A 12761-nucleotide genomic window follows, 5' to 3' on the forward strand; every position below is an offset into this window, starting at 1 on the left:
TCACATACACACTCCATCTCAACTCCCCAAAACTCCATGGGTCAGCAGTACTGACTAGGAAGTAATGTAAATTGATGGTAACCAACACAAGAAGGTGTTGGAAACATCTCTGTATGCTGATAATGATACCTCATAACGGTATGACCTCTTTTTCTACTGAACTGATAGAAGATATTTGAAGGGTACGTTCACTGAGTGTGGTGGTGGACACCTCTATTCCCAGCCCTTGAGAGTTCCACTGCAGCCAGAACTACATAGTGAGACCTTGTCTTTAAAGAAACAAACAAAAACTTGGGAAGGAGGCGGGTTATATTAATAAACGGTACGTGTCTTAGTGTTCACAGACTGTACAACTAATACAGACAGACCTGTATAACTAACGCCTAGTCAAAGAGCAAGACAGAGCAACATCTAGAACTCTTAGTGATCCTTCCACCCTCCTTACAGAGGAAACACTGTTCTGACCTTAGCTTTAGGTAGCTTTTGCTCATTTCATTATTGTTTGCTAGAATGCTGGCAGAAAGGCAGGCTTGTAAGGTGTCACTCCATAAGCTATGGCTTGAGTTTGTCAAGCTGTCCCCCAGGAAGCTTCAGCCCTCTTCAGCAAATGTAGTTAACTCTCCGTCCATCCGTCTCCTTTCATCTGAACTGGCACTGCCAGCATGTTTCCTGTTGCCTGGACCCTCCTGGATGGGTCCCTTAGTAGTCTGTTTACCACTTGGCACATAAAGGTGACAGTGCATTTAAGGACATTTTAATTTCGTAAATACTGAAGCTGAAAGTGTTGAGATTATTGTAGGGAAGAGACATGGGCTAAACAAGGAGGACAGATTCTTCCCTGTAACATCCCAAGGCCACATCTAAAGCTCGTACACCAAACTCTACTTTTCTTTATGAAATCCTTCTGTAGCCAAACCCAAGTTTGATGTCTTTCCTGTTCTTGTGATGTGTGAGTTACAGAGCCATTTTCTGATCATCTTATGCTTTAAAAATCTTTGACAATTAAAGATAAGTAGAGAAAAGTTTATACTATGTTACAATTTCTGGTTTTTGTTTTTCGAGACAGGGTTTCTCTGTGTAGCCCTGGCTGTTCTGGAACTCACTCTCTAGACCAGGCTGGCCTCGAACTCAGAAATCCACCTGCCTCTGCCTCCCAAGTGCTGGGATTAAAGGCGTGTGCCACCACGCCCGGCAAACCTTCATATTCTTTCCCACAAAACTGTTACAATTTAACTTAAATGTAACTTCTCTTTTAAAAATCACAGATCATTGAATATGAGAAAAAACAAACCTTGGGACAGAATGATACTGGATTTAGTTGTGATGGGACTGCTAACACATTCAGGGTTATGTTCAAAGAACCTATAGAGATCCTGCCCAATGTCTATTACACAGCATGCGCAACACTCAAGGTAAGAGCCACTCAGCCCCACAAGCTGTGCCTGCTATGCACTCAGGAGGCTCCTGGCTTCCGTGTTTTAGAGTCACTAGCATGGGAGCCTCTTAGACAGGGGAAGAGGAAGCCTGAGCTAAGATGCTCTGCTGCACTCAGTGCAGCCCAGCACTCATCCATTCTGAGAGAAGAGGTCTTCCCAAGAACTTCCCGTTTGTTTAAAGAAAATGGAACGTTCAGTTTGCTTTTCTTAAACCTTTTTCACAGTTGTTAATGGCTGAACTTCATATTGCTATTAAAATTGTTTTTAAGCAAACCCTCATATTTCGTTAGATGCCTGCATGAGATTTTATACTGAGTCTGTAATGAATAGGGCAGACCATTAGTCACCTCAGAACACAGGAATGCTTCTTAACTGACAGCCACTGAATTGTTTATTTTCATTTAGGGCCCAGATTCTCACTATGGCACAAAAGGACTGAAGAAAGTAGTGCATGAGACCCCTGCTGCAAGCAAGACTGTTTTCCTATTTTTCAGTTCCCCTGGCAATAACAATGGCACATCAATAGAAGATGGACAAATACCAGAAATAATATTTTATACATAATCTAGTGTTAACCATTCAGTCTAATCTCAAAAGCATAAACACCTGGCCACAAATAGTTTGAGTGTCTTGAGTATTTATAATTACAGATTAAGAAACATTTTAATTTCTTAGAAGTAAAATAGTTCATTTAAGTCTCTGCATGATTCGAAGCAAAGAGAACCAGGTGTGTGTGTAAATTGCCGTCTTTTCTGCTTCGTCTTGTGTGATTTCATAGATCCGCTGACTCATGATCTTTCAGTAGTTTGGGAATTGAGAGATTCTTGTCATAATAGCAGATGTGGGTGTTTGTTTTTTAAAACTTTTGTTTTAACTGTTTTGAAAGTTAGATGAGATGGGTGAGTATTCCTACAGAATTCTTTTTAACTCAAATAACTAATTTCAGAAAATTAAGAAAACTGACTTTATATTTGGGGTTTTCAAATATGTGGTCATTACCTTTTGGAATAATGCCTAGAAAACACTCAAGAAAAGTTTCAGTGCATTTACAGGGAAGGTATTCTGTAGCAGTATAGAGGTACATCACATAGCACTGTTTTAAAGCTGGAAGTGGGGTTTGTATAAATTCACAATGTGATATAAACAGATCTAAGGGATTATCTGAGATGGATTCTTTATCACTCCCATCCCACTAAGCCTGTCATGGGTGCTGCCAGTGATCCAGATGACTGAGATATGACAGATGCCAACAGATGACCACTGCAGCACTGCAGTGCCCATACACAGCAAGAAGGGGATAGAATACCAAGATCCCTAACAGCTGTGCTGAACCATAAAGCTGTCCATGTCCAGCTGAAGAGGAAGAAGGCTTTGTGTCACCTACATAGTTCCACCCAAGAAGTAAAAATGCTACAGTAAGAGTGGATCAAAAGGATATTTGGCAGTGTGACATTTCTACATTTTTTATATAAAGCAGATTTTTAAAATACAAGTAAGATAACATTTTCCCCTTGAAAATGATTATCTTACCAAAAAAACCTTGTATAATTAAGCTTAAGGTCTATCAGTCTATCAGATAGTTGTGGGAAATTATTAAAAATATGAATTCTTTTAAGTATCAACTTAAGAATTTTTCTAAATAGGATATAAAAGTTTTCATCAAAAGTAAATTTTGTATTTTCAAGATGGCAGGGAGGTGATGTGTTGGTGGCCAGGATCTCTTGAAGTTGTTGAAGAAAGGGACCTGTTTTCAGTCTGCTCTGCTACCATGATCTTATGGTCTAAGCTCAGTTAGCGGGAATGCCCATGGAATGTGTGATTCTGCTTAACTGAAGAGAAGTAAAGACTGTGTAGTAACCATTCCTTAACCAGTGTTGCATGCCAGAGGTAAGTTAGTGCTTTCTGACAATTGGGGCATTCACATGCCTTGTGCTTTACTGAACAACTGTAACTGAATGTAGTCATGGAAGGAACAAGATACGGAACCACTCACTGACATTGGGACATCACCTGGAATTTTTAAAATAAATTTATCCTTTTTGTTTACCTATTTTTTGTCACCTCTCTTTCTCTCTAAAACTTGAGATGCTACTTTAGAACAACGGTTCCAGATAGTTAAAGTTTAGCTTTTATGCACTTCTAATTTTAACTAATACTTAGAGAGTTGGGCAGGGAATAACTCAGCGGTATAGCAGTTGCCCAGTGTAATGGTGTGAATGAAAATGCCCCTGTAGGCTCATGGGAGGGTAGCACTATTAGAAGTTGTGACCTTTGCACATCATCATGCTTCCCACCATGATAATGGACTGAACCCCTGAACAGTAAGCAAACCCCAATTAAATGTTTCTTTTATACGAGTTGCCTTGGTCATGGTGTCTCTTCACAGCAATAGAGCACTGACTAAGACACCTAGCTGGAATTTCATTCCTAGTTTCAAAATGCCAGTCATTGCAGCCTGAGTAGTTACTGTGCACTGACTGGCCTTTGCTCTAAGTCTTTTGCAAAAATTCTTGCTTGCCACTGCATCATTGTGCATTGGTATTATAGTGCCCAAAGAATTTAATAATTAGAAAGGTTACTACACGTTACTGGATACGATTTAAAGTAACTTATGCCCCACATTATTGAGCAGGAAAAATGCTTCATTAGAATTGCCAAAACAGCCAGGCAGTTGTGGTGTACACCTTTAGTCCCAGCACTGGAGACAGAGATGGGTGGGTCTTTTGAGTTTGAGACCAGCCCGGTCTACAGAACAAATTCCAGGAGAGCCAGGACTACACAGAGAGACCCAGTCTTAATAACAACAACAAAACAACATAGTATATAGTATTACACAATTATATAATATATCAAGACATAATTATATAATGACAATAACAAAACAACATGTTATATAGAATTATACAATTATATATTTTCACTAACCTGTACCTACTATAGGATATCAATAATTTAAAAAGTATTTCTTTAAAACACTCCTAATCTAGCCAACAATTTAAGATGGACTATTTGCACTTTCAACCGTATTTTAGGTGAACATGAAGTTTTAGGGAGACACACACTTTGAAAGGGAAGATGCTCATAGCACAGTAATGGGGAGTGTCAGCAGCGATTGCTGCCCTCTTGTTCTGCTCTGCCGTCTTCAGCCTTCTGTCTCTGTCCTTGTCCTCACATTCAGAAGGCCAGAGAGGGAACCACAGCATTTATCCTTCCTACATGCCAAACAAACCCTTAACTCCATTGTCAAATCTAAGACAATGGGTTTCTGCCATTTGGATTACAAACCCCTGTTCTTTCCATTGGGGCAAGTGGCTGTGTGACAGATTGACCTGAGGCGGGGTCCTGTTCTTTCTAGCTGGTGATGAGGTACTCTAGAGGTACCTGTGGAGAAGGCTGACGGTTCCTTAGAGGACATTGCTTCCCCCTCTGCCCATCCAGCCACGTGCCAGGCACCATCAGAAATACACCAATTTGTGTTCCTCCCCTAAAAAAAATTGTCAAGTCTCTAGAGCAGTGGTTCTAAACCTTCCTGATGCTGCAACCTTTTAATACAGTTCCTCATGTTGTGGTGACTCCCGACGATAACATTACTTTTGTTGCTACTTCATAACTAATTTGGCTACTGTTATGAATCGTAATGTAAATATTTTTAGGGCGAGGTTTGTCAAAGGTGGAGACCCACACTGGTTGAAAACCACTGCTCAAGAGGGTATCATGATTTCACCTCAAAATTCACCAAATTACTACAGTATAGTTTTGGCTCCACTTTGTGCCTCTATTTGTAATTTATTTCAAAATAGGTGTGGTGTGGTTTCATCACCTGAGTCATAGGCTTTAGCCACTTTCTCATGATCACACCACTTAACTTGTCATATGGAAATGGTGTCTCTGGGAGAGTAAACTGAGACATCCCATTCTGATCCCAACCTTTAGTGGCTGTTTTCAGCACTCACATTCCAGTCTCACCTGTTTGTGAATCTGAATGCTGTCGCCCTTTGACATTTGTCATAGTCTCTGTCTTCCTCCTTAACTCCCCTCTCACTGGCACAGTGGATACATACTTTGGTTATGTATTCAGGTAGCTCCTTAACTATTCCACTTGGATGTCTCCAATCATTTCATACTTAATGTACCCTAAAAACTCCCCCTCGGACTGCCACAACTACTAGCCGGAGACTCAGGCATCTTCAGTCAATCTTTCCCATCTCAGACTATTCAGGTCCCAAAGATTCTCAAAATGGTTACAAGCCATCTCCCATTTAGGTAGCAGATCTTCCTACCTCTGGGCATATACCATATATACTTTCTAACCTTATTGGACAAGACCAGTCCCTAACTTTAGCACTTGCATTGATTTGCCTCTGAGGCTCCAGGTTCACGAGCGGTTGTATTCAACCCCACAGTGTATCTCCTCTCCTTGCACACTGCCCTGTGCGAATTGCCATGGTGCCGCGTTGGGCAGGCGAGCACCAAGGCTGGCTGGTCTTGCCAACCCTAAGGATAGGTGACAATTTTCCCTCTGCTGACAAAGATGGCTCACCAATGGATCACACCCCTAGACTGGCAGGTTGCAAAGGAAAGAAAACAGCGCCATCTCGGGGTGAGGTGGCGCTCTTAGGTGCGGGCCGACGCGCCCGCCTCTTCCGTCCATGACTTGCGCAGGCGCACAGAACTCTTCCGCCACGCTGCCGCCGTCCATGGCGCCTGCGGGGCTGGGATGCTGCTGCTTGCTGTAGGTCGCTGTGCTTGGCCTCTGTTAGACTCCTGTGTGGTTCCACAATGCCTAAGAAAGCCGGTGCGACAAGCAAGGCCAGTGGCAAGCCTCGTGTTATGGAGAGGGTGGGCCACGGGGCTACACTGGCGGGGAACAGACGCAGCGCCTGGAGGGCGGAAGACTTCCCTTCGGGTCCAGGTCTGAGACTTCCTGGGTCGCACCTTAGCTCGCCCTAGGATGAGTAGGCTCCACTGCGCACCCGCTGACCACGGTCTTTGCTCCCTCACTCTGAGGGTTACACTTCCCGGCACGGCAGGCTGTGCGTTCTGCCTCCCAATAGCGGCAGATCACTTCCTTCTGTCAATGAGACTGCAGTCCCTCCCCTAATACCTTTTTGTTTTCTGTCGCTGTGATCCCAGCCCCTTGAAGTCAGGGAGTATGAATCCTTATTCCTCTTCATACCCGCTGTCCGCATACTGCCCTGGAAGTTGTTAGATGGCATCAGTCCTTGTTCTTTCTGCAATGGACTCCTCACCCACTCTTGAACTTTAGGATGCATTGGCTATAAAGATGACTAATAAATGCCCCTTCTCTTGAGAAATAGAAACTATAGAGTGTGGGAACAAGTCCTAAGCTAGCCAAGAGATCTTAAGTAGGACACATACCTACACAGAGACAGCCCCCAACCCCTCTCTGTCTCTCTATGTTGGATCGTGAAGGGATGTGGGAGGAACACGGTAGTGGCTAGTTCCTGCATGTAGGCTCAGTTTAGTGAAGGTGAGGGTAGTGACGGCTCAAAATAACTGAAGTATTTTGTTACCTGTGAAATTGTATGTCATTTTAGGGTAAAAACCAAACCAAAGAACCAGAGACAGCACCTCCTGCTGCAGGGCCTGTAGCAACTGATCCTAAAGGTTTTGTCACCATAGCCATTCATGCCAAACCCGGCTCCAGACAGAACGCTGTGACAGGTACGTCTGAGCACTGGGTGGGATTTGGATGTGGATCAGGCAACTTTTTTCATCTTATTTTTGCCTTGTTATCTAAAAGCTTATCCTGTAACTGTAAATGGTATTTTTTATGTCTGCGTTTAGAAGCTTCTCCATCTAAACATTCTATAGTCTCATATTACCTAATGCCAATTGCGTCACCTGTAAAATAGGGTAATAATGGCACTAAGTTACGATGCAGCCCATTAGGGAGGTTCATATGCTCTTAAAAGTAGTGAAATTACTACATAAATGCTAAACGCATTGACTATTGAAAGCATCTAAGATACATATCTCAAAAGGGAGGAACCTAGCCTAGCGGTCAGCTTTTCCTGATGTGAAACCTGCGACCCTGGAGCTGAAGCTGGCTCCCCACTCCCTTCCTAAAGACTCTTCCCATTCAAAGCGGGTGCCTAGTTGCCTAAATCCAAGATACTCCCTAAGACTCTAGACCTGTCTCAGTAGGGTTTTGTGAGTGTGTTCTGTAACTGTAGATACGATTTCTCTTTCTCGGAGTATATGTGTAGTCATTCAATTCAGTCCTTGTCCGTGTGCAAGAGGCTGAGCCTAGCTCGACAATTGGCAGTTGACATCCTGTCCCAGGTAGATACACACTGCTGGATGGTTCTTTACTTCGTGAGGGAAGGAAGCCTCTTACAAGGTTGGGGCTCATGCTGTTTCTTCCTAGATCTGAGCACTGAGGCCGTTGGCGTGGCCATCGCAGCACCTCCGTCCGAGGGAGAGGCAAATGCGGAGCTGTGTCGGTACCTTTCCAAGGTCTTGGACCTCAGGAAGAGTGACGTGGTTCTGGATAAGGTGGGTCTCTCCTCCTTAAATTATTGTATGTTGATCATAGTTCTTATTTTCTATAAAAGGCTTTCAGCCTTTAATCCCAGCACTCGGGAGGCAGAGGCAGGCGGATTTCTGAGTTCGAGGCCAGCCTGGTCTACAGAGTGAGTTCCAGGACAGCCAGGGCTACAGAAAAACCCTGTCTCAGAAGAGAAAAAAAAAAGTTATATGTGTCAGACTGTTTGCCTGGGTGTATATATGTACCACATGTATACCTGGTGTCCTCAGAGGCCAGAGAGGATGTCAGATCCTCTAAGACTGGAGTTACAGATGGTGAGCCACCATGTGGGTGCTGGGTCCTCTAGAAGATCAGTCAGTGCTCTCAACCATGGATCCATCGTATTTGTCTTGTAAAGCCAGGTTTTAAAAACACATTCATTTAAACGCAAAAATGTGTGATTTCAGTCTCCTCTGTCCACACTGCCTCTGTCCATTTAGAGACTGCCCACTCCTTATAGACCTTCATTATGCTCACTTACAGTATGTTTCCCATAAATTCATAACTCCCTACTGTCAGATTAATTTTGCCCACTTCCTTCAAGACATCACTATACTGAAAGACTCTAAAATGTTTGTCTTCCGCAGTTAAGGCGTTCCCCAGGTATCTCTGACCTCACAGTGCTACTGCCCACTCGGGGGTGCTGCTCATGAAGACAAGCTAGTCTGTCAGAATCTCCAGAGAATGACTTTTAAACAAGCCCCTGGGCATCTCTGTAGACATGCTGAAGTGGAGTCTGTATGTATGTAAGAGAGCAGGTCAAGTTTATGTGCATAAAGCTCTGCATATATTCTAGTGCTAGCCCCTGCAGTTCATATCTGAGTGGCATTTAAAGTCCTTGATTGGTCGGGCACTGGTGGCACACGCCTTTAATCCCAGCACTCGGGAGTCAGAGGCAGGCGGATTTCTGAGTTCGAGGCCAGCCTGGTATACAGAGTGAGTTCCAGGATAGCCAAGGCTATACAGAGAAACCCTGTCTTGAAAACCAAAAAAAAATTAAAAAAAAAAAAAAGTCCTTGATTAATAAAGTACACCTGAATCCATCTGACCAAGCCTCATTCTGCCTCCCCCAACCTGTGGCAGAGCATGTCTGACCTTGGCAGTGTTCCTCGATTACATTAGCACGAAGCACATCTCACTCTTCCCTTTGTACACACGGTCCATCTAGATAAATTCCTGCTCAAAGTCTGTTTTATAAAGGACGTGTTTCAAATTAGTCCTTTTCTGAGAATTTTTTTTAATTAGGTATTTTCCTCAATTACATTTCCAATGCTATCCAAAAAGTCCCCAATACCCCAAAAGCCCCCAGTCCCCCACCCACCCACCCCCACCCCTTGGCCCTGGCATTCCCCTGTACTGGGGCATATAAAGTTTGCAAGTCCAATGGGCCTCTCTTTCCAGTGATGGCCGACTAGGCCATCTTTTGATACAAATGCAGCTAGAGTCAAGAGCTCTGGGGTACTGGTTAGTTCATAATGTTGTTCCACCTATAGGGTTGCAGTTCCCTTTAGCTCCTTGGGTACTTTCTCTAGCTCCTCCATTGGGGGCCCTGTGATCCATCCAATAGCTGACTGTGAGCATCCACTTCTGTGTTTGCTAGGCCCCGGCATAGCCTCACAAGAGACAGCTATATCTGGGTCCTTTCAGCAAAATCTTGCTAGTGTATGCAATGGTGTCAGCGTTTGGAAGCTGATTATGGGATGGATCCCTGGATATGGCAGTCTTTAGATGGTCCATCCTTTCTTCACAGCTCCAAACTTTATCTCTGTAACTCTTTCCATGGGTGTTTTGTTCCCAATTCCAAGAAGGGGCACAGTGTCCACACTTTGGTCTTCGTTCTTCTTGAGTTTCATGCGTTTAACAAATTGTATCTTATATCTTGGGTATCCTAAGTTTTTGGGCTAATATCCACTTATCAGTGAGTACATATTGTGTGAGTTCCTTTGTGAATATGTTACCTCACTCAGGATGATGCCCTCCAGATCCATCCATTTGCCTAGGAATTTCATAAATTCATTCCTTTTAATAGCTGAGTAGTACTCCATTGTGTAAATGTACCACATTTACTGTATCCATTCCTCTGTTGAGGGGCATATGGGTTCTTTCCAGCTTCTGGCTATTATAAATAAGGCTGCTATGAACATAGTGGAGCATGTGTCCTTCTTACCGGTTGGAACATCTTCTGGATATATGCCCAGGAGAGGTATTGCTGGATCCTCTGGTAGTATTATGTCCAATTTTCTGAGGAACCGCCAAACTGATTTCCAGAGTGGTTGTACCAGCTTGCAATCCCACCAACAATGAAGGAGTGTTCCTCTTTCTCCACATCCTCGCCAGCATCTGCTGTCACCTGAATTTTTGATCTTAGCCATTCTGACTGGTGTGAGGTGAAATCTCAGGGTTGTTTTGAGTTGCATTTCCCTGATGATTAAGGATGTTTTAAGAGAGTGTGAAATCACATATGGTTGATTTTGTTTGAAATTTTCAGAAATGTGTAACAATTTATAAAAGAGCAATTTATTTATATTTAGGTGTTAAAAAAGCTTATACTGGGCCGGGCATGGTGGCCCACGCCTTTAATCCCAGCACTCAGGAGGCAGAGGCAGGTGGATTTCTGAGTTCGAGGCCAGCCTGGTCTACAAAGTGAGTTCCAGGACAGCCAGGACTATACAGAGAAACCCTGTCTCGAAAAACAAACAAACAAACAAACAAAAAAGAGCTTATACTGAGTTTCCGTATTTAATAGTTTAAAATTATTTTCCTATGTAATTTAAACAAATTACTTGAAACTAGAATATTGGCCAGGCATAATGGGAAGTATGTGTAATCCCAGCACTTGAGGGAGACAGACAACATCAGGGGTCCAAATTCATACTTGACTATATATTGAATTTGAGCTAATCTGGACTACATGATACCCCGTCTTAAAGAAAGACAAAAAGACTTAGAAATTGTAAACATTCATGTTGAAATTTTAATGCCAAACTTTTGTTATTACTTGAAGTAGAGAAGCAAAAGCACTGGAGAGCTGTAGGAACTTGTCATAAGGTGGAAGCTGTCATAAGGTGGAAGCCTGCAGAACCCCCTGGGGGATGCGCTGCAGTGGGGACAGGGAGGACTGTCGCTCCTGCCAGTGTTAGCATGCTGAAGGTGTTGTTTTCTTTCTGGCTCAGGGTGGTAAATCTCGGGAAAAGGTGGTGAAGCTCTTGGCCTCTACAACTCCAGAGGAGGTCTTGGAGAAGCTGAAAACGGAAGCTGAGAAGAAATAAAGGTGAGAAATGGTATGCACTTCCTTGTGGGGTTCTCATAAGAGTAGAGGGGCCTCAGAAGAATGTGTACAGCGGTGCCCAGATGTGGGGAATAAAATGCATAGATAAGATCTGACTGAAATACAAGGAGAGAATCTAAGTCTGTACATTAAATACAGGCTCTCAGATCCCTGGCTATGGGAGCTGGAGAGACGGCTCAGTGGTTAAGAGCACTTGATGCTCTTCCAGGGGACCCGGGCTCAGCTCCCAGCACTGACACTGGAGGGTGGTTCACACACTCCAGTTCCAGGGTGTCCCGACATTCTTTTCTGGCCTCTGAGGTTACTTGCAGACTTGTGGTTCATGTATGTACATTCCAGACACACACACACACACACACACACACACACACACACACACACACACACACACACCTTTCAAATCCCTGAATGCAAACAGCCTGAAATATATTCCTCTCGTTTCTTGGGATTACAAGGAAACAGCTGCTGTCTGTGATGGAGCGTCTGAGCTGCAGGCACTGGGAGAGGAGTTGAAGGTCGCCGCGTGGAGGAAGACAGGACACCAGCTCCCTGGACTCCTAGTGAAGCTTTAGCCTCATAGCTCCACAATGTTTTGTGGAGTTCTGAGGTCTTCTAATTCAGTTTACACCTGGAAAACCTTTTGTGCTGCTTCTATTTTAAGTTTTTGGTTATTAAATGCACAAGTGTTCTCTATATATCTTTTAAAGATTTTCTGGAACATTTCGTGGAAAAGTAAATAATCATGAAGACGTATAACTTAATGTCACTTATTTTTGGAACCTTGTAAACTTTCAAATCTAGAAGTTCTTAGGAATCTCCAAAGCTTTTAAAAGAATAAAGAAGTATCAGGATCAATGGCTAGCAGTTTAGAGTGCTACTGCTCCTGGAGAGGACATGAGTTCAGTTCCCAGCAACCCAACATGGAATGGCTCACAACCGCCTGTAACTCCAGTTTCATGGGATCCAATGCCTCTGGTCTGAGGGCACCCACACTCACATATTCATACACAGACACACACCTGCAGAGATAAAGACAGAGACATACATAATTAAAATAACTTAAAAACCAAAAAAAAAAAAAAAAAAAGCCGGGTATGGTGGCGCAGTCCTTTAATCCCAGCACTTGGGAAGCAGAGGCAGGCGAATTTCTAAGTGTGAGGCCAGCCTGGTCTACAGAGTGAGTTCCAGGACAGCCAGGGCTACACAGACAAAACCTGTCTCGGAAAAAAAAAAAAACAACAACAAAAAAAGTTCTTTTCATTGTTTGTAAAGCCCATCAGAAATCAGTTGGGAGTGTTTCCTGCCGTGCATGAAGCCTTGGATTCACCCCAGCGTTGTGTGAACTGAGTGTGGGAGTGCACTCTTATAGTCCCAGCACTCTGGAGCTGAGGGCAGAGGATGAGAAGTTCAAGGCGATCCTTTATATAATAGAGTTTTAGATCAGCCTGAGACACACTGTGTGGGAAGCCACATACGCCATTACAAG

The 12761-nt window shown here is 43.5% G+C and overlaps 2 protein-coding genes across 4 annotated transcripts in view; both read left to right on the forward strand.

Annotated features, from left to right (window-relative positions):
- The window catches only part of Btbd1 (BTB domain containing 1), a 34286-nt gene extending 30800 nt beyond the window's left edge, over positions 1-3486 (forward strand). The window contains exons 7-8 of the mRNA XM_021167718.3: positions 1266-1412; positions 1842-3486. Coding sequence (XP_021023377.1) covers positions 1266-1412; positions 1842-2000 — 306 coding nt within the window. The 3' untranslated portion in view covers positions 2001-3486. The remainder of the gene's footprint in view (positions 1-1265; positions 1413-1841) is intronic.
- Positions 3487-6087: 2601 nt separating this feature from the next.
- CUNH15orf40 (chromosome unknown C15orf40 homolog) lies at positions 6088-12377 on the forward strand. Of its 3 annotated transcripts, none has more exons than XM_021168487.3 (5): positions 6088-6245; positions 6995-7121; positions 7828-7955; positions 11160-11257; positions 11731-11970. In XM_021168487.3, the coding sequence occupies exons 1-4, from the start codon at positions 6216-6218 to the stop codon at positions 11253-11255; spliced, it is 381 nt and encodes a 126-aa protein (XP_021024146.1). In that variant the 5' UTR covers positions 6088-6215; the 3' UTR covers positions 11256-11257; positions 11731-11970. The 3 variants fall into 3 exon arrangements, with proteins under 3 accessions (XP_021024146.1, XP_029335765.1, XP_029335764.1); XM_029479905.2 differs by having other exon boundaries at positions 6089-6348; positions 11160-11267; positions 11731-12377; XM_029479904.2 differs by having other exon boundaries at positions 6090-6348.
- Positions 12378-12761: the final 384 nt, after the last annotated feature.

The sequence above is a fragment of the Mus caroli genome, unplaced genomic scaffold (assembly GCF_978045245.1).
Source record: "Mus caroli unplaced genomic scaffold, Mus_caroli_1 scaffold_8, whole genome shotgun sequence".
Lineage (NCBI taxonomy): Eukaryota > Metazoa > Chordata > Mammalia > Rodentia > Muridae > Mus > Mus caroli.

What these genes read in the sequence shown, in the direction of transcription:
- CUNH15orf40 (XM_029479905.2), top strand. Translation starts at nt 6,154, where the DNA reads ATGCTGCTGCTTGCTGTAGGTCGCTGTGCTTGGCCTCTGTTAGACTCC. An exon ending in AGACTTCCCTTCGGGTCCAG is followed by an intron (nt 6,349 to 6,994) that starts GTCTGAGACTTC and finishes ATGTCATTTTAG; the next exon opens with GGTAAAAACCAAACCAAAGA. An exon ending in CAGACAGAACGCTGTGACAG is followed by an intron (nt 7,122 to 7,827) that starts GTACGTCTGAGC and finishes GTTTCTTCCTAG; the next exon opens with ATCTGAGCACTGAGGCCGTT.